Here is a 22,699-nt window from a genome sequence, read left to right on the forward strand (position 1 = left end):
ACAGCTGTTAACTGTCGTAAGCAGCGTTTATTTCAGAGCAGTCCTTTAGAAAAATCAGTTTTCGCGTTTCCTTGACTTTGACGAAAGAACGCTTTACATACGAGATCCTTCTGTGTCTTTCCGAGGACCGACATAGTGCTGTCGGATAAACGCTCTAAATCGTATAATTTTCCACGGTACATTCGTAGAATTGCTAGATGTACAACGACGCGTCCCTCTATACGTTTCTTCGTTCTTGTATCCTCGAGGAAACTCGAGAACACGAAGAAGACAAGGGAGAAATAATACGTGACGCTGGACGCAAGAAAACGGGAGCATGATTCGATTACAATTACGTTACCTACATACGACGCGTCTATGTATATTCGCGCCTGTAAAGAGATCAAACGTTGCGTTTTGTCGCTGATGAAACCGCATTAAACTTACGGCTACCGGTGCATTGACAAACGATTAGCAAAATCACTAGATTATTTCGGATAAATGCATTTTGATTCGAATTATAATTGATTAATTATTGACCTGGGATGATTAATTATTAAGGGCTCAGGTGTTACCAAAGGGAACAAAGGTAATTTGTATATAAATTATCTGAAGAGCTGTACACCATTGGATAGATCATGGAAAATCGAAGCGAAAAGTTCTGCAGCATTTTTCGATGGGATCAATAGTTTAGCCACATTTCGTGGTTGAAAATTGACCAATCAGCGCGCAGCGTCAGTGGCAAGACACGCCTCCTCTGCCGCGTCGAGCCACTGAAGCTGCGCGGTGATTGGTCAATTTTCAACTACGAAATGTGGCTAAACTACTGATCCTATCGAAAAATGCTACAGAACTTTTCGTTTCGATTTTTCGTGATCTATCCAACGGTATAGAGCTCTTCAGAACACCCTGCATACGATCATTTATTATCAATGCTCATCGTTTGTCAAAATACCTGTAGCCTAATAAAACTTAACTCATAAAAAGTATCATAATCAGAGAAGAAATAACAATCGAGTACGATGCACACTTTTTACAAAAAAAATATAAAAAAGCTTGCGATTCAAGAGGGATGATTCGATTGATCGCTGCCGCTGCAACCGATCCACATAACTCTGTTCGAGGAATTATATTAAAAGGGGTACTAAACTGAGCCGCTTGAACTCATTCCACTTGAAGGAACAAATCGTTTCTTTCTTTTTCATTTTTTTTTTTACTTTTTATATACAAATCGAGGTACACAATTGAATACAAGACGCTGATAGATATTCGTTAGGAGTCGTTCGATTAAAATTAGACTGCGAGAAAAGAAACGCCACGGGTTTCCTGCGACTTCCGAGTATCATACAAACCGAGAATACGACAATGTAATCCTCCTAGAAAATGAAAGACATAATTAATTACGCTCGTTTCGCATCGTTGCAGCGGCGTCTGTCGACGCGAACGAATGAAACACCTGCGATTAAACGAGAAGTTTTTTCGATCCGGGTAAAAACGAATTACACGTAGAATATGTTAGAGGCCACTTCCTGAAGACAATTTCGCGAGTACAGAAAGCGCGCGTGTGTGCAGAAACGTATATCGTAAAACGAACACCATAAAAATCGGGGCAGGATAACGGTTGTCTATTTTGTACAATTATTTCAGTATTTTTTTTTTTTATTGTACAAATGTAGTACAGGTGTTTCGATGATTATGAAATTTCTAATGGTAGCACGAGTGTTTTTTAATTTTTCTTTTTCATTTGGAACCATGTTTGTACGAAAATCGGTATTGGACTCGCGTACCGTGTATTCTACCGTGTTTGGAAAAAAAGAATATTGATTTCGTTCGTGCATATAAAAAAATTCAAATTTGACGTCGTACAGGAAGTTATTAAAATTTTATGATTTTATTGAACTGCATTATATTAAAAAAAATAGGAACGATCGGTTTACGAGCATGAAAAAAGAATAATTTTGACCACAAGTTATCCCCTAAATAAATTGCCGAAGTTCGTTCGTTTCTGTATCTTGGAAAATCGAATCTATCCGCTAGAATACACAGCAGCTTTTTTTCCCTTCGCAGTGAATAAAAATGCACGCTTCGTTAAATCGGAAATAAATTTCATGATACGCTATGGCGCACGATCAATTGGTCGTTCCCTACGGAAGAGAGATGCAAGGTGAGAGACGCGGGGGTGTTCGGAAAAGGTTGTGCGGAATTTAAAAAGAAGTACTCGTCAGAATAAATAGAAAAATTTTTGTATAAATTGAAAATAAAACACTTCCAGATCCATGTTTGAGTATTATTAATATTAACTGAAAGCTTTGTTTCAACATTGAAAAATGTTGAATTTATTTAAAAATTGAATTTAAATTAATGCCACACCTTTATCGAACACCCTTCACACAAAATACAATTTTTTTTATAACTCAGAATAGAATGATTTTTGGACCCACATTTTCTAATTACCTTGACGAGTATTATAAAATTTGGCACAACCTTTCTTCGCCACGTTGTTATACGCGTCTCTGGGTTAAAAATCAAGGAAAAGAGAAGAACCGAAAAAGAGGAGGGCGAGGATCTACAAGCTAACCCGACTTCCGTTTTCTTTTTTTTTCTCTCCTTTTGTTCATTCGACATCGTTTATCCTCGTTCCTTATCTATTATTATTTACCGCTAATTCTCTTAAACAATTATTATCTCTTTCCTTTTTCTCAAATAAGTATCGGGTGTGTTCGGAACCGTAACAATATCCACCTTGTGTGTCGGAAGGGAATTGGTCCTCGAAGAAGGGTCATCGAGGACGCGTTTGAAGAGGGATAAGACGACAAGGAGAAGAGGTTCCTTCGTGTCTGACTGTACGAATGATAAGGATTCTAGAGAGAGGGGGGAGAGAGCATCGATTCACCGGAATGGCAAGATCTGAAAGAGGGAAGGTCACGGAACGAGGTGGCTGCGTTCAACGAACTTCGGGCCAGCACGCCTCGTCGATCGATCCGATAAAATCTCCGTATTCTTCCACAAGATTAACCCTTTCCTTCGGTATACCTGGTCAAAAATTAAGTCTCAGCACTTTCGGTGCCATCCACGACTTACGTCTCAAATTTGAAAATAATCATTTTTTACTTCTAATTATTCCACGCGTCCTATTTTAAAATATAAACGCATCTTAAAGTAATCAGGGTGAAAAGGGGTTAAAATGCACCCTGATGTAACACGCGTTATGCACCAGGCGTGTTACATACGCATCACGTAGTGGGGGTTTAATAAGGATATTTAATACGGTGTCATGGATATTAATAAATCATGCTTTTTTAAGATAAAGAAAGAGGTGAGAAGAAAATGAAAAGGATGGAAATGTAGCGGGGAACCTCACTAAATAAATTAGTGAATTATACTATTAAGTAGAGCATTGAAAGGTGAAAGTGGGAAAGTAAACGAAATAAGGAGAAAACTCATTCCGGATTAGTAATTCGTTATAATTGCAGGCGATTACTAATTTGTATTTGCCATAAAAGCACATCGCAAATTCATGCCTCTGCGAACTGTACTTTTCCCTTATCTACCTCACTTCGTTGCAAATCGCTAAAGGAACTTTCTATTATTCATTCTATTTATGATGATACGATGTTTGAAACTTTCACGATGACTCGGATTAGTTCTGATTTTTTGGGGGTTGATTCAGGGGTATTTTATACAGAATATTTAAGACATTAAATACCGTAGAGAAAATGGACCTACGATAGGCTATAATTATAATTATTTCATTTGAATTTTTCACTTGCCAGCTTATGAAATAAATATAATATTAATGCACTTGGAATTTTATTTCAGTCTATATTAAATTTCTGGTGAGGGTCATCGATGGTTCCCACGGTATTTAATGTGTTAATATCCAAAAAACTTCAATGCATCCATAGATCCATAAAGAAATGCACAGAAATGCAGCAGATCTATCAATATTTTGAAACAGATAAGATAGAAACAAGGAAAAAAAAGGTGGATATCGCTTAGGTTTTCTTTCAGATAAATCTCCGTGTACATCTTCCAGACAATCGGCACACACCCTCGTTTACCTTGAGTTAAAGCCTAGACCTTGAAATATCCTGTCTCGTATAAGCCTACAACTACATCGCTTAAACTTCATTGGGCGTCGGGACGCGTTATAGTAAAAAGCAATTAATACAAAAAGAAAGGACACAGAAAAGGAGAGAAAAAGCTAATCACTTACATCGTACTTATATACACGTTTTGCTTCAGAAAACATAAAAAAAAAAAGAAAATAAAAATAAAAAGAAGGAGAAGGAGCCTGAATTAATTTTCTGGGCAATCTTCTTCGAGATCAATCGACAAATATACACGCGATAGGTTTGAGCCGAAGTTTGCACCGACAACGAACGTGAGTTAACGTTAATCACAGTAAAGCAGTGAGGATTGTGATTAGAAATTAAGTCAAACGTAAACTCTCGAGCAATTTGTCTATCTGTTAATTGGTAAACGCGGCGATAGTATACGTTTAACGTGTACCTAGTATGCATAAGTGAGATGTGCTTACTGACAATCGTCACACGCGTAAGCACTTCGAACGAGCCATGGGAAATGAGTAGATTGGCAGAGAAATGAATAGCAAATTAATTGTAATTTGAAAAATATTAAATTTCGCGATTCCAGTATGAAATTTATTTTAAATTGAAAATTGTTTCAGCAACAAAGGTTTTAATCGTCGCATCGAATCGAAAGCGACGAATTCTCTCAGCTAGAAATTAATTGCTTTACGAATTAATTATCTAATAGCAAATTTTTCGCAACTGAGAAATTATTCCAACGACGCTTTGCGATTCCAACGCGACCCAAAATATTAAGGTACGAATTTCTATTAGCATACTAATTTGTTACGAGCGACAGCAACGCTTCGCTATACCAAATCGTAAACGACGAAATTCTTCCTTAACTCAAATCCCTCTGCCAATATACTATTTCCTTGTTTCTGCAACGAGCACGATTATTGAAATTTCACTGGGGGGACTAGGTTCGTAACTAATACGTGCGATCGCTTGTACTTACGAGAAAACGAGAGCCGAACTTATATAGAGGAAGGTATTGGCAGTGGTATTTACGATCGATCTTCTTAAAGCGTTATTGAAAAAAATTGAAATACGCCAAGATTATTTCCTTCGCGTTTCTTCTCGACCAGCGGGGGACAATGTGCCTTCGCGTGTTAATTAAAAAAAAAAAGGAAAAAAAATGAGAGAAATAAAAAGAATGATAATGATGAATGTTCGTTCTCTCGCGAGATTAATCAGACACACACGTTCGCGATCGCCGTTGTACAATTCTAAGATTCGTACGCGGTCGTATAATATAATCACATGATAAAAAGGAATTAAATGTAAAATTAAAGAGGGAGGAGGAATCGTGAACGATATCATCGTACATTGTATCGTGAAACGTTTCACGAGACCTTTTCTCTTCTTCCTTTGTCGCTGTATTTCTTTTCTTTTTAACGCATTATTTATCCTGCTTCAGCTGGCTACTTCTCACTAAGCACGTTCATTTAATAATCGCGCTCTTCTTTGTTCTTGATTAGCGCGTCACGACATTACAGTACAATATATATATACGCACTTCATATACATATATATAATATATCTATATTTTTATCTATGTTCATCGAAATGAACCCCAATACGTCTAAAATTCCATATCACAAGATATCTTGTTCAGTATCACGATTTTATAATAAACCTTCGTCTCACTGCCTTCGTTTATTTTTCCTCTTCGTTTCTTCATCATGGATCGTCCCTTATGATCGTTGGCTTTGATTGCCGTTTCTTTTTTCCTTCTTCTTCTTCTTTCAGCATCTGATCTTTCCACTCTTTGATTATATTGAGACGTTTCACCCGCGTTACAACCGTGCTTCCCTTTTTCTGATCGTTGCTCGTCCAACGTTCTCGGTTAAAACTTCAACGTCGACGTCGAAACGCTGTTCCGTCCCTTTATCCGTTCAGTCAAAAACTAAAATTAGCGTGAATTCGCTTGTGCCAGGGTCGCCGTCGAAGTTACACGCTCGGATTTGAGCACGCCTCTTTAGTTTATTTATTTATACTTCGAAATGCGAAGTAGCCGAGTTTCAGATAAGAAAATAAACGCGAAGTGATAAAAAAATTATCAAAGTGTCGATACCTATCGATGAAAAAAACAAATTCAGTTACATAAATTATCAGAAGTTTTAAAATATTCGCAATATCGAATTTTTGTCAAAATAAATGCTTCTTGATTATTTTTTGTAGAGATTGGCAGGGTGAAAATTCTTGTAATAAATGCACCGTATAAAAATGCAGAATAAATGTTTCTAACAGATGCAAAAAGAAGGATTAAAAAATGCAAGATCATAAATTAAAGCTATTGGCAAGAATTAAAAAGTACATGGAATAAATTATTTAAAAATTATACTCGAGTGACGATGAAATTGAAAGGTGAGAAAGATTACTGAGACAAGGGACTGAAGATAATTTTCCAGATTCAGATTCCACGAAACAAAAGAATCGAGTTGAATGAAGATCGATGCTCGATAATCCTGGATTCGCAAAACTGAAGAAAGTAATAGTGATTTCAAAGTAGCGTTTCAGTGAAAAGACAAGCCAAGTGTCCTTTAATCATGGAGAAGAAGAAGCAGCGGTTCGCGTCGATTGAAAATCAACGTTCCCCTTCTGCTCGCAGCTGATAGCATTACCGGAGGAATCGGTTGACCTAAAAAGCTGCCGGATGACTCTATTCAACGAGGCGGCTGTGCTCCATGCCCTTTGATTATTAGATTCTTGTTCGCGTGAAAGGCTGCTCTCAGCAATGGCCTCGCTATATCGAATAAGCTTCGTCCTTAGACGTCGACGAAATAACCCTTTGACTCGGAACAAAATCGATTCATCGAGACGGTGCAGAAATCTTTGCTTCTACGCTTCCCTGGACACAAATAACCTCCCGCATTCCTTCCACGCTACGAACATATAGAAACGAACGTAAACTAGGGTGTCATCGCTCTTACAACGTTATCACACAAATACTCGAGTACAAAAGTAAACAACATCGACGACGACTACGAGAAATGAATGCTGGACAAGCGTATCGGACAGCAACGCGATGAGGTACATGATTCGAGGTATCGCGAGCATATTGTTTTAAACAGTTCCTTCACCATCAGCAGTTTTACTAAAGATCACAGTAATACCTGGAGGTCGATTACGGGACCACCCTTTCTCTGAACCCTAGTCGAACGCTACCAGAGGTAGGAGGCACCATACGGTGTCGTTTGGCAGGTAGCATTATCCTTGAATCGACAAGGAGGAGGACCTGTTACATCCGAGACAAGCAACGAAACATCATCGACGCGTTAGAGGAGAGAAAGAGTGGCCTCGTATTTCGGTGACTCGTCCCTGCTGTTCGATGATGTCCTCGTTAAACGTCAGTCGACTCGGCCGACACCGCGTACACGAAGGGAGCTGCGACTATCGTGCGAGGACCCGTGCGAGCCGTGAGATCCATGGGATCCGTGGGATCCGTGCGAACCATTGTTATGCGGTACGCTTTGCAACTGATGACTGTGCTGTCCGCTGCTGGTACTACTGCTGCAACCGTCGCCACCGCTGCTACCACCGTCACCGGCGATCGAGTTCAACGACGGATGACTGCTGACCCTGGCTTGATGATTAGCCGAGACCGGCTGAGCTGGTCGGCCCGTTCCGTTCGTACGGTTCAGGGCCGAATATATCGTGCACATTGTGTGTAGGAACTCGTTCAACTGCTTCACCTTGTTCGTGTTCTCGGTGTTGTTCGTTTGCAAGATGTTCGACTTGCTGGAACTTCGGCTACCGGTAGCCGAAGTTCTTAGCCCGGTGGTCGAGGGAGGTGGCGGAGCAGCCGCGGCTGGTAACGCGGGCAAAGCGTCGTGAGTAGTGTTCTGCGGAAGCTTTGGCAACATTCGACGTAACCATATGTGCTTCAAAGCTTTGCTAGGCGTCAGCCTTTGTTCCGGGTCCCATCTCAGGCAGCACCGTATGAAGTCGACGAAATAAGGATCGTCGCAGTTCAACACTTGCTTCAGCTTCCTCGAACCCGGTGGTCCGCGGCCTTTTCCTTTCCTAGAATTGCTACCGTTCACGATGATCGAACCGTCCGACGTGGTGGTGACGGTACAGTATCGAGGATAACCCTTCGAATTGATGAACTGCCTGCGTCGTTTCGCGGATTCCAGTACCTCCGGCGGTGGCATGCCTAGGAGCTCGATGATACAAGCCATCTGGTCCGCCTCGTCTTCACCTGGCAGAAGCGGGAAACCGGTGAACAACTCGGCGAGGATGCAACCGAGACTCCACATGTCGATCGGCATCCCGTATTTTGCGCCCAGGATCACCTCCGGCGCCCGGTAAAACCGACTCTGAATGTACGTGTAGATGCGTTGATTCTCGTAGCAACTCGAACCAAAGTCTATCACCTGAAACAGAATACACATCACGATTTTAACGTTACTCCGAACGAGTATTAGTTTTACTTATGGATCAACATAGTTGCAGAATCCCTCAGTCGAGTACACGAAGACCCAACAGTCTGCGTTATATCGTGAATATCGTACGTGATTCGAATGAAATAAGAGACACGTATCGTTTACAACGTACTTTGCCAACGAAACGTGACAAAATAGTAAAGATCTGTTTGAGAAGACAGGAGATAGAAACTGTTAGACTACGAGGGTGTATCGGTGTAAATTTGTATTACGTCAGATGAACGAGGTTGTATAATATTTTAGAGAGGTGGCGGATAATTTTGTTTTCTACCGGCCTAGTTTAATATTTTGGGCAACGCGTAGCTAACAGAAACGCCGCGTTGGAGTTTATCCAGGGTTACACTGGTTTCCTCGGGTTATTGGCGAGCGAGCAATAAACTATAATTAAAAAATAATTGAAAATATAAAAATGAAACCTCTACTTTTTCCTTTTCTAAAACCTACCTCAACCTCTACCTTTCATTTTTCTACCAAAACCAGTACACACAATGTGTACCAAAGTGCAGGACAAGCTGGTCGATCAAGTTCGTAGCGGTATCGCGTCACCGTAAATAGAAAGTGACATAGCTGATCGATTGTGAAGGGTGCCGGGCCGGAAGCTTTACGAAGGGTATGCTTTTTGACGGAAGTATTGGCCGGAGGGTCGTCCTGGTTCTAGTAGAAAATAGCCGGCTCGAATGCGAGACTCTTCTTGTGCTTTTACCGTGAAATTGCTTTATAAAACAATGTAAACAAGCGTGAACAACCTATTACTGGTTTCATAATTCCTCTTATCGGATCTAAAGTGTACTGGAAAACGAGGAATTTTCAAATTGCAATTAACCATTACCGTTTGTTCGTCGGAGCAAGTTTGTTGCGACTAATTACGAAAGCGCACCACGTACCGTCTGTTTTCAGCGAAAGGGGTCAGGAACCATCGAGCCCGCGAGACTCTCTTTACGATGCTCCGCGAAACGAGATACGAAAGGGGAAAAATGTTTATTCGCGGTTTCCCTTTCATTCCATTGCGGGAACCAACGATAAAAAGAAGCTCGTTCCCCTAATTGGAATGGCTGTTTAGCTTCACGAGGTAACAGGTGGTACCTGTACGATCTCTACTTATTCGCGCGATGGTTAAATCTCAAGGAAAATCCATCGAGATTTTCCGGTTTGTTATTGCTCGTCTGGGTCTCTCGCGATATCATCCGCCACCGGAGGCGGAATTATTTCCAATATCGTTGGACCGTTTCCAATAACATCGATCCGGTCGAAATTTGTTTTCGATATTTGACCAAACGTGAAACAAACAACCGGAAATCTCGTCTCTTTTTCCGATAGACGCGAAAAATCTTTTGTGTACGCTTCGGTCGGTTCGGCAAAGTTCCGTTTCCGGTACCGAGAGTTCAATTTCAAATAACAAGAAACCGACAAAACAACGTTTTATCAAGGAACCTATAATTCTGCGAATTTTTCGATAAAAATTCGCTGAAATCATGTTTGAAATCTGGTTAACTCCTCGCGGAGTTGCATTATTTTCCAACGACGAGTAATTTCGTTATCCTTAATTACCAGGTTAACGAGGTAGAGTGTATTTTTAACGTCACCGTTGAAAAAAGTTTTTCGACGATGGGGTATAAAAAGGTTGTCGAGAGACACGCGTACAGGGTGGACACGTCGATCAAAGCACGGTCAAGCCTTTGACGTGTCCATAATCAACGGTGTGTACGGTAACGGGGAGAGTGTTGGCAGGGAAATTGATTTTTCTTTTTTACCGATCGAATTACAGCCGAACCTTGACCTTTGTCGAATTTCCATCGCAGTCTGCAAATTACACTGGTGGAAATTTTTTTTCACCTGTGCTCTGGGAGTAGAATAAACGATAATAATTCACGACGGAAAAGTGTCAAGGTTCCCTCGAAGCTTTTATTCAAAATACGTTGAAACAACACGACGGAGGAAGATCAAGGGAAAAACGATAGAAAATCGATATCACTGCGGAAACGTACAATCACCGACCGTTCAATTTACCTTGACATGAATTAGAAAATGCGTCGTTTAAACAAAAACACATTGCGTAATATCGATCGTGCTGTGTTATACTGCAATCTAAATAACGAGAATGCAATTCGCTTCGTAATGAATCATAATGGGAAGAAGCAAGTAGATTGAGCTATTATCACGCCACTCTTGTAATTAATTCAACTTCTCTTAGATGGATATTAAATTTTACATTTACATTCCTCGCTGAAAATCTACATTAGCGATTAAATCAGAAATGCTCTGGAAAAATGGGAACATCCGAGGTTCCCATCCTTCCCCGTGGGTGTTCCCGAGGAGAATGACAATGTAGGGGAGGAGGCTCTATATATATAGACCTGTGGCGGACCACCACTATCGAGCAAACGTTTACGCGGGAAAATTTGATTAACCTCTTGACTATAAAATAAAAAAACATCGTCACTGAAGACGTTAATATTTATCCATTATTCATATTTCTCAGTTTTATTCTAAATGTTATATATAATAATTAAAAATAATATTATTCTTTTTCTAAATTATTTTTAATTGTAAAAATTAAGATTTTGAAAATTCTTGCATTCCCTATATCGCCATTTTCCCTGGGAAAGCCTACTTATATTGAAAACAAGCAACGATTGGGAATATTGGATAGATAATTCTGGAGAAGTTGGGGCATCGAGCACAGTTATCCCTTGGGAGACAATAACCATAGGGAACAATGACTCATAGGGAAAGCCGAAATGGCTACCTTCGTTACGTTTCTGGTTACTGCTTTCGAGTTACGATCGATAAACAGTTCCTGGCCAAGCCTGAAAATATTCCACGATAAGATCTGGAATCTTTTCTTTTTTTGCTAGCTCGTTAGCTCGTTGCGTTGAAAGAAAATTGAACGAAAATGCTAATGGTCGGTTCCCGTAGCGCGCAAATGTTGAATTAAAAAGGTTACGTGTAAGAGGAGCAATTGCTTGGAAATAAATTATACAGTTATACCTGTTCTATAAAATTCAATAGAATTGTTATAATAAATCATACATTTTTTTATGGATAATAATATAATTAGAGAAAAAACGTGTGTGCTTTGTTAAAAAATCGTGGTGCGTATCAGGAGGGAACAGCGAGTTTATTGTCAAGGTCGGGCATAACAACTGACCGGAAATACTTGGGCTGCCTATGGTTCGCCGGTGATGCATCTTCGGGAAACAATCGAGCCCTCGTATAAGGGATATCGAGTCGAGCATCAAGCGTATCCCAGCATTTTAATTTCCCTCTTCATTATATTCATATCGGATGCTTAACCCTTTAATGATCACCGCAGACACTAATTTGCACTTCAATTTCATTTAAATCCTTCCGTTGCGTGAGATTTCAAAGCGAATTTCTATTAACAATGACTATTCTTTAACCTAATGCATTCGTTGGTAATGGGAAGTTCCGGTTAACGAATATAAAAAACTAATTTTCTATTCCATTGTTAGAAGCTTCGGTACAAATCTCGTATAGAGTGAAAATCTAAAAACGCGGATTACGTGAATGAAGAAAAAAAATATGAATGAAAGAATAATAACAGAACAGAAAGTGCGGAAGGTAAACGCGGAATTGTGTGTTTTTGAAACGTTTTTGCGTAAGAGGCACATTCGCTGCACAATAACGAACACAAGAACGAAAGCTATAGATATTTGCGTGGATATAAAATTGAAGTATCAATATTTAACGAGCCATAACGAAGTTGTGTAGAACGCGCGGGTGCTCCACCGCGGCTGAAGACCGGATATTGTAGGATACACGGATTGTTTCCGTTGTCAGTTTGCACTATTCTTTCGCTGGGATTTGTTCAACGAACGTGCTTCCTTTCTACCTCTTCCGCTTTAATATGCACGTCGGAACGATGGTCAAGTTGAAAATTGCGTTCAAAGCATAAAAGATAAAAGTAAAACGTGACTAAATGTGTTGTGATAGATAGATATCTATGTTAAAAATTTGGAATTTAGGGAATTTGGGATTTGGAGAATTTGTAATTTGGAGACTTTGAAAATTTGGGAATTTGGGATTTGGAGAATTTGGGATTTGGGGAATTTGAAATTTGGAGACTTTGAGAATTTGGAATTTGGAGAATTTGGGGAATTTGGGATTTGGAGAATTTGAAATTTGGAGACTTTGAGAATTTGGGATTTGGGATTTGGAGAATTTGGGGAATTTGGGATTTGGAGAATTTGAGAATATGAGATTTGGAGAATTCGGAAATTTGGGATTTGGGGAATTTGAAATTTGGAGACTTTGAGAATTTGGGATTTCGAGAATTTGAGAATATGAGATTTGGAGAATTCGGAAATTTGAGATTTGGAGTTTGGAGAATTTGAGAATTAAAAATTTCAGAATCTTGCAAAGGCCTTCCTTCAGAGCCCCTAAGCAAAGAATCACTGAAGTGGTGCTGTATTAAACCCAAGGGTTAATTTTCCAGCCACGAAGAAAACACCCTAGTCATAGTTCTCAAGAACAAAGCCTTCCACCACTTAGGTAGGCTTCAGGCTTTCAGAGTCGCAAGATAAGTGAGTAGCCGATTCGTTCACGAGGACATATGTGATAAATGTGCATCCACGGCCACTTTATCTATCCGTCCCATACACACGAATTATGCAATAATTTCTCTATCGCGATAGGTAGAAGGTCGACGGTACGGTCAAAGAATAAGGAGAACACGGGTTAAAACAAGAGAGATGCAACTCATCCCTCCGAGGATGATGCAAAAGTTGATCGTGCGTCAAGTGTAACGTCGCGTGACTAACGAAAATAGAAGGGCTGAATTACAGCGGTCGGATATAATTGAAAATTAATTGAACCTCCCTTGACAATGTTTTCCACCAGACGGAAAATAAGAACTCCTCGAATAGATGAAAAGCTTCATCGACTCTAGGACGAGGACAATTTCATCGACCCGTTAATTCCCCGTCCTCTTTTGTTAGCTATATAAATACCAACGGGGTAGACTTTGCATGGGTTCAACTTGGACGTGTCCTCTTTCAGTTAAGAATAATTCATTCGTTTTTATTTTTTAATTAAATACAACTCCGTGGTGGTTTCGAAGCGAGGATTCGTGTTTCCTGGCGGAACGAGTTCGAAGTCCGGTGAAATCGTACCGGTTAATAAATAATTCATTATCGTTATTACGTTATTTCCAACTGTTATCACGTTTCGCAAATTCTGAGCTGGTTAGACGTTGAACGTAATTAATTAACTGGATTGCATTTAATAAATGTCAAATATTCAAAGAGGAGCTTAAAATACTTGCTCCATTAAATTTAATCCCACTGAAAATTAAACCACAATATTCAACTTTGCTTATTATGGATATAATAAGCAACTAGGAGGTTTCTCAGAAATTTAGAAATATTACTATTGTGTTAAAGATGTAATACGACCTATTCGCTTGAGACACCCTGTATAGGCTGCTACGTTATGGTGCACCAAGAGACCTGGGTTAGGACGAGCAATTCGTATCCAGCATGGAAAACCGGTCCAGTCTCCGTGTCGCGGAAGTGCCACAACCTGGTCTGCGGTAACGTTCCAAGTCTAACATCGGCTGCTCGATTAAAGTGAAACAATGAAGAGGCTCGATTCATTCAACGATCGATTCTGTTCAGCTAACACGCGAGAGATCGTTGAACCAGACACGAAACAATCTTTACAGTTCCAACATTGACGATCTCTCATTGCCATGGCGGTCACTATGTTAACCGATCGTAGGTGTATACTTAGATAAACGAATGCTAAAAGTCCTTATGATCAAATTTCCTATCAAAATAATTTTACAATTTTAGAATCATGGAATTTTTGTTGGACTTACTCGCAACCCATATTTCTAGGGGGTCCACCCTGTTCATTTTTACCCTGCTATTTCTAATCAAGAAATAATATTATTATCAATCGCTAATGTCTTTATGACGACGCGACTCTAAGGCAAAAATTTATAAAACTAATTATTTCTAGTCAAGAAATAATCTTATTATCAATCGCTAATGTCTTCATTGACGACGCGATTCTAAGGCAAAAATCTATAAAACCAATCGCAAAAAAAAACACTCCTCCTTCATCGAAGCCCAAGAGCAGACTGACTGGGCTCCGCGCGATGCAAGTGGCTTTATCAGATGCATCTGGCCCGTTTATCTAGGGCTTAAATAACGAGCCCTGTGATTGGTGGAGTAGGACTGATTAGACAAGCGCAGCTATCTGATTGGTCCCGAGTGTTTAATCGGTAGCACTGTTGTCGAAATATACGAGTTTATACTTCCACGCGAGTAAAATTCGAAATGCGTCAAAATGACGCGTTCCATAAACTTATTGTTGAGCTGATGTTCCTCTAAGATCGTCTGGAGGTTAAAACATCTAATTATTTCGAGAAACGTATAATTGAAAAGCCATTGAGACGTCTGTTTTGTAAATAAGATGTGACTTAAGATTCAATAACCACGCGTGTATAGCGTTTCGATCGCTGAATGAACTCTCTACTCTCTTCATTGTTCGAAGGCTAATTGAGCTGCGCTCACTTGGAAGTGTCGTTACACAAAGCGATACCACTTCCGTGGCACTTAAATCGCGACATAAATGGACACGTAAACGCGTGCTTCTCTTACAATCATCGCTTCTCTTACAATTAAATTAAGGGTTGTAACCAGGAACGGATCGAGAATTCTGGGGCCAAGGGCTATCGAACTTTCCTCTCGGTTAATGAACTTGGTTCGAAAATTTAAATTCATTTTAAATAAAATTTAAGTCCCGGTTTGAAACTTAAATCGTCTGTACACCGGCTCTGGTTCAAATGGTTCTATCCGAGTGACGGTACCGTGCACGGAAGCAACCTCGATATTTATTCACGTCGTTAATGGAAAAATGGGCGAAAGCGTGAACGCGAAATTACAACGTTACAGCTTAACCAGACGCTCGTTGATATAACTACGTTTCAACATATTTTTTTTTTCATGGAACGTTTGTTAACCCACTTCGTGCCGGCTCTATGGATTTCGGACTGTTAAAGCTCCTTAATTATCGACCGTTTAGCTTTTTATTCCACTAGAGGATTACCGGTGGTACGGAACGCTTGCGGAATTACGGCAGAAATAGTTCAGCGACCCCGTTTCAATGCATCGCTCGAAATAATTAGCCGCTCCTCTGCCCGAGAATCACTCGATCAACAAGGTGTCCATTGCTTCGAAAACAACACCGTTAATCCTTTCGTTATGGCGAGTTTCATCATCAGTATAATCACAGGTAGGTTATTGGTATGATTTCATCACATAAAAGTATCGCTTAATGGCTCATGCGGTATACCAATTTAAAGCTTAAGGATTAAAGAAAATAATTATAAAATGGATGATTCTTCATTAGAACGTATGGTTGAAAATTAATTATGATTGCTTGGTAGAACTGGTAACCAGTCGTTTTTTAATTTGTACAGTTATTTTCATTAGAGTTTAAGCTTTTAATTGATATACCGCAAGTTCCTTTTTCTTTTCATTTTTATGTCATCAAATTATGTCAGACTTCCAATGACCTGGTGTTATTGAAAAATTTGCTGAATATAAATATAGTGATCGTTATTCTTAAGGCTGCAACGTGTCTAGCTGGTGACGTAAAATTTCCGATAAACCTAGAGTCGTGGATTAAAGTCATCGTATCGACGCAGCCCGCTATTAATAGTGAACAGAGAAACCTATTCGTTCCCTATTTTTACGACCGAGCTCTGCCGCCAGTTCGTGCATCTTATTCGTGCCTCCGTACCTCTTTCCTCCGACTGTTCGCCAATTACATTTAGGCCGTGCCTCGTTTAAGTATATTTATCCCGTTTTCCGCATAATTGCGGCTACCGCTATTTAAGAACCGCGTCGGAATAAAACGTTGCGATACGAAGAATCACGGAAATGATTAGAGACCATCTCTTTCCTTCCTCTTCCTCTTGCACACGTGTGACTACAGCGTGAAAGAAGCTCGTTACAACCTTAGAAAATTTATTATCGCGTGGCCAGAGAGGATTATCGTAAACCGTTTTACAATATCGAGAAAATTATAGGCACAGGTTCTGACCGGTTCAAAAATGAAATGATGGAAAAATTTGTTATGAGAAAATCAAATATTGCCATCTTTTCGAGGCTTCCTTGCAAAATTTGGAAGGTAGCAGTGGAGGAAATGAAATTTGGAAATTTCTATGTTTCCAAGTTTCTAAAATTACCTAATTTGCAATTTTGAAAGTTTGATAGCTGGAAAATTTGGAGATTTCTATATTTCTAATTTTCCAAGTTGTCAAATCACTCAATTTGCAAATTTGAAAACTTGAAAGCTGGAAAATTTGGATATTTCTATATTTCTAAGATTCTAAAATTACCAAATCTGCAAATTTGAAAGTTTGAAAGCTGGGAAATTTGGAGATTTCTATATTTCTAATTTTCCAAGTTGTCAAATCACCCAATTTGCAAATTTGAAAACTGGAAAATTTCTATATTTCTAACTTTCCAAGTTTTCAAACTCGTAAGTAATAAATTGCTAAAATCATCGAGCAGTCCATCAGGGGAAACCTAAATTGGGATAAACTGAATTCTCCCTCGTTCACCGAACTTCCAAGACAACTTTCCAAAAAGTACCCGCCGTCCCTTAAAACAACCCTCGACCTTTTTTTTATTCCACCTTCCATTGTCACGGGAAACTTTCTACTGAATAGCCGAGTCGTGGGCCAAAAAAGTTTCCAAGGAGGAAGAAAAAAAGGCGAAGAGGATCAAGTAAGTCGTCCTGTTTATCGGAAGAAGGGAAAAGCTGTCGTAGAAACGAACTCAAAAATAGATGTTGGGGAGCTAGCGTGTAACTTATATTTAGGACTGAGAAGTGAAGATGTACAATGTAGGTGTGCAATGGTTAAAGAGAAGAGACGGTAAGATTTTCTGAACAAACTCCCAAATACAAGATAATTTGTGGTCCCTGAAGTCGAAACTACTTAAAAAAAAAAAATATTAGAATATTTTAATTAAAGCAATATTTAAATAGAGCTGCAGTTAAAAGGTTAAACGATAATCATAAAATTCATGATAATATTGTTCTTTCTACCAGACAGACGTCTGGAGATTACAAATGCATACTTGGATCGGTAATAAAACAATGAACAAGTCAGAGACCGATTGTTCTGACCCAATTGCGGATTATCGTTCGCTAAGTAACCGATCAAGTATCGCAAATGGGAGTTTCATTTCTTAAAGGCTGAGTGAAAACTGTAAAATCTATTCTACCTTGCATTCAATTTCAGACAGATTACTTTTACATAGACATACATACGTGTATGCCATGGTCATCGCGTTGTTAATAATTCGAGGCAATTACAGCAAAGTTAGAGCAACATGGAAGCTACGAAAGCGTTCACCAGCTTCGTCAGCGTTGCAAGGTCGCGAGGAAAGTTCACGATATTGAATGCTAATTCTATAGACCTCAGGATAATGCAATACCTAAGTGCACCAGCTATAGTACCATATAAGTGTCTGAAAATTTATGCTACGTACCAGCAATTCGTTTATTGTAGAGGACAAGGACGCCGGGAGCGCGTGTGATTGCGTTTGTCAATACACTAATCTCGCATTGTAGTACAGTTTCACGGTACTTCTGTATAATTCAACGTTCGTACATATAAACACGAAAGCCGCGTGTTTTGCATGTCCAGGGTGTATGAAACGAGCACGCCAGCCAGCCTGTCGCGCTCGTTCCTCTTGCGGTATCCGTGCTAATAAGTAAACTCTCGCTATATCGCCACTCGAGTTGAATTTCATACACGCTATCGACTCTTTCTATATTAATTGAATTGTAATCCCTAACCAGAAATATAGTAAGAGTTTACTGCATAGATTCTAAGATTGAAAATCTTAGATTTTCTGTGACTTTCTGTTATCGAAAAAATTCTTGCGCCATTGTGTTTAGTGGGTCAAAAATCTCAACGAATGACCGAATTTTTTCTTTCTCCATTTAGTTCCAAGGTTTGGCTTCAGAGCAAATCTCGCTCTACTTTTACCTAGTTTATTAAAATCTAAAATATAAGGTGCGCTCACCTTAATACCGGCGCGTCCTTGCTGCTTCAACAGAATATTCTCCGGCTTCATGTCGCAATGAATGATCCTGTTCTTGTAAAGGGCGACGAGGCACTGAAGCAACGAGTGGGCGAACTTCCTGACCAGCTGCATGCTGAATCCACGGAACTTGTTCTTCTTAATCAGCTCGTAGAGATTAATACTGAGGAGTTCGAAGGTGATGCACATGTGATTGCGGAACGTGAACCAGTCGTACATATGAATGATGTTCATCGTGTCGTCCTTGTCCTGTTCCCTTAGCTTCCTCAGTATCTTCACCTCCTCCTGCGCCTGACGATGGAACCTCTTCTCGTTCCTAAGCATCTTCAAGGCAACGTGCTCCTGTTTCTTATGGTCGTATGCCTTGACCACCTGGCCGAACGCCCCTTTGCCGATCACCTTGAGGACCTCGTACCTGTAGGCGACGTGGTCGTGATTCACGTGGATGTAGGAACCGTGTTCGTTGTCGTAGTCATTGTTGTTCGGTCGACCGATTATGCCAGGCCTCTTCTTCGCGTTCGCCCCGATGAAGTATATCTGGGGGTAATCGAGGATCTCCTGATGCTCGTACGGCGTCAATCTGTTCTTGTAGATCTTGAGCACGGCGTCCGGAGTGGCGGTGATGGTCTTGGGTTTATAGGTGCCGGCGCTACCGCAGGAACTACCGTTCGGACGGCCGTTCTTCGGTAACGCGCTACCCGACTGACCGTCCGGCTGCGAATGCGAGTTATGACTGGTGTTACGTATGGAATTGTGACTGGAATTGTGACTACTGGAATTGTGACCGGCGGAGTGTGAGCCGAGGCTCAAGTTCAGACTGTCCGAGTTACCACCAGTCAGACTGAGGAGACTGTTGTTGGAGCTGATTAAGCTCGGCTTCAGGGCTAACGCGCTACCCTTTAACGGTGGCATGTGATTGGTCTCGCTACCCGACTGACCGTCCGGCTGCGAATGCAAGTTATGACTGGTGTTACGTATGGAATTGTGACCGGAATTGTGACTGGAATTGTGACCGGCGGCGTGTGAGCCGAGGCTCAAGTTCAGACTGTCCGAGTTACCACCAGTCAGACTGAGTAGACTGTTGTTGGAACGTACGGTCGGCTTCAGGGCTAACGCGCTACCCTTTAACGGTGGCAGGTGATTGGTGTCGCTCGACGTGATGTACGTCTGCGTGGAGATCGCGCTCGAGGGTATGTACAGGTTCGGTCTTGGCAGGGGCATCTCGTACGTGTTCGCCGATAGAATTAAGCTAGTCATTTGTGTCCATTTGACGATGATTTAAAAGCGTGTGTTTTTTGCCGGACAGACCGATCGGTCGAACGACGAAAGAGGCAACCATCGAACGATCCAACAGATTCGCCCTTTGATATCTTCTCTTCGATATTTCAATTTTTTTTCATATATCTTTCAACCTGTCACCGTGTATTGTCGTTCGAACAATAAAAAAACATGTTGGTTCGAGGTTGATAACACGCTAGTTTGTTTTATTGCTATCGCTCGATATCTCTTCTATTGTTCCAAGCTTTTATTGTATACGTATATATATATATATATATATATGTATGTATAATAGTAAATTTGGTCGATCCTTTAGAAGAGTCGTCACATCGTCAGCGACGTTCTTTCGTTTTTTTCAATAAATTAAATCGACTAAAAAGCATTTAACGCGATTTACTTTCAGTCTCGTTCTCGTCAGGGTCGAAATTTCACGAGCGAAATGCCTCGTCCGCCCACGTGGGTCGTTAGCGAACACCTTCCGAGTTATTAAGTCTCCTAAGACGCATCCAATATGTCTTCGATGCTCGCTCGATAAGTCTGCATTCGAATGGTTCGAATTAACTTATCATCGATACGCTTACGGTTTTATTCCTTTCGGTCAGGCGTTCGAAATACAATTGAACGTCTAAAAAATATTCGTGGTTCTCGGTGTAAATACAGCGGACTAGAAATTGTGACGATTCGCTGGGCGACGGTTAACGAGTCGTTCGTGAAAAGGCCCGTCTTTCCTTGTCCGGCGCTCTCGTCAACCCTTCGAAACCGGGCGGAAAAGCTGAGCGAGAAAAATAAGAGGAACTATGAACCCACTGTCTGACGTCACTTCCGACCGTGCACAGCTGTCTTCAACGAGGGAGAGGTCCCTCCCCCCTCCCCTTCTCGAATTATTCATCCGATTCGTATTAATTCCCTTCGTCGCTTGACCCTACCCTCGTTACCACCGCAATTCAATGTTTCCACTTTCGTAGCTGCATGGAAACAATGTAATCCTTTTGCCTTCGCGCGAAGTTTCGAACGTCTAATTTTATAATGTATCGCGCACGAGGGCAAACGCATCGTGCGAAAACTGTCTACTTCCTAACCACGGAGGTTATTGGCACCGGGCCGTCCAACTTGCACGACTTCTCTCCATCGAACTATTTCCTCTCTTCTTTTTTTCTTTTTTCCCCCTCTTCCACAAACGAACCACTCAAGAATATTTATTCTACCGTTCGTACGTTAAACACTGTTATTCGATGTTTACGACGAACGAGATTCACCGATTTCGTAGAAGCATCGTCACTGACCAACGGAGATTCCCAATTGATAACACCATTTCCATGCGACACACTCGGCTCGTAGAAAATTTCTCGATTTTATTTTATTCAACACATCATTCGTAACTATAGAAGAAACCTTGTTCGTGTCTTCCCGGGCAGTTATTTGATTTTTCACCAGATCCAGCGTCTTCGTGTAATTATTCGCATCGTATCAATTCGATAAACTGTCGCACGGTCGTTGTCACCGGCGTTGAAATTTCTTCGGCAATGACATATCATGTCAACCCTGAGGAGGCTCAAACTCGAGCCACCCTATTGCCAGACTATGTGTTAGTGGATTTCTAACACGCTCGGTCGTGGACCCCGCACGCATGAAAATCGAAGCAAACACCGCGAACACGATGAACGTGACCGCACCTTGATAACTGTTTACAAGCGAAACGTTCACTCGGCATTAATCGTGCAAACTTGTTATTCTCGACGATTTACTCATGCACGAGTGAATAAATGCAGAAATGGGTGGATGGTTTAAGAACGACAGATCTTTTTCACTCATGGAAACAAAGACGACACGGAACGAAGTTCGTCGCTTCTGGCACACTGACTGGCTGGCTAGCTGGCTGGCTGACTTCTCTCTCTCTCTCTCTCTCTCTTTCTTTATCTCTCTCTTTCTCTTGCTCCCTTCTCTCGCTCCTCTGTCTATCTCTCTCGCGTCGCCGCCATGTTTATTCTTTTTATACCCCCGTTAAACGTTGTGTCAGGACGGTTTAGAAGAGGTAGACGACCAGGCAAACGGACGAACGGCCAGGCTCACTAACTCGATACAGCACAATCGTCACGTGTATTTAACTTTCTGTTTTTAAAAAACAATGCCGATACGGTATAAGAGATTCTTCACGGTTAAGCGACGTAGCACGACGCTTCCGGTGATAAAGATCCCTCCATCGTGATTTCCACGAGATGCCGAGTGTCTCTTGTTTCCACTGACTCCACCGCTGTATCTATAGATTTAGTATACAGGTGTTTTTGTTACCCCTTCCACTACGTCTAGCATGCGTGATTAACGAACTTGTATACGCTCGATTCTCGACCGAGTGGAAGGTAACGCTTCTCGTGTGGTGTATTTAATTTAACACTAGGTTTTTACTCAATTCCGGCACAACTTTTCACTGAGAAATTCACACTCACTGATTCACAATGCACTCAAAGCGGGAGCACCATTTGTCTATTCATAAAGAAACGCCTGCTGCAACACCCACGCCTGCACTATCACGTTTACAGACGGTTGGTGCTTGCCGCACGCACAGATGACCACTCGTATTCTTGTTTCGAAGCCAAGGGGAGGCCATAAACTAATACGTACATCTAGATGGTTAAATCTTTCTCCCGCGTTAGTTCCTGCCTTTCCCGCGAAATCAAACCGACCGACATTATTGTATACCGCAGTTCACCAGAGTCCATAACTGCGACGCGCAGGTTGGTAGATGGTGGGGGAACGCAGCGAGCTCTCCGCTAATCGCGTTCCACTTCGTTTGGGAGTATCGCCAATCAGGGCG

The 22,699-nt window shown here is 40.9% G+C and overlaps 1 protein-coding gene across 1 annotated transcript; it reads right to left on the minus strand.

Annotated features, from left to right (window-relative positions):
• Positions 1-7: 7 nt before the first annotated feature.
• LOC114870964 (dual specificity tyrosine-phosphorylation-regulated kinase 2-like) lies at positions 8-22,600 on the minus strand. The gene is made up of 2 exons (XM_029176288.2): positions 18,592-22,600; positions 8-8,452 (listed from the first exon to the last, which is right to left on the minus strand). Exons 1-2 carry the CDS (start codon positions 19,864-19,866, stop codon positions 7,424-7,426), a joined length of 2,304 nt encoding a protein of 767 aa, XP_029032121.1. The 5' UTR covers positions 19,867-22,600; the 3' UTR covers positions 8-7,423.
• Between the last annotated feature and the right edge of the window lie 99 nt (positions 22,601-22,699).

Source organism: Osmia bicornis, chromosome 1 (assembly GCF_907164935.1).
Source record: "Osmia bicornis bicornis chromosome 1, iOsmBic2.1, whole genome shotgun sequence".
NCBI classification, from domain to species: Eukaryota; Metazoa; Arthropoda; class Insecta; order Hymenoptera; family Megachilidae; genus Osmia; species Osmia bicornis.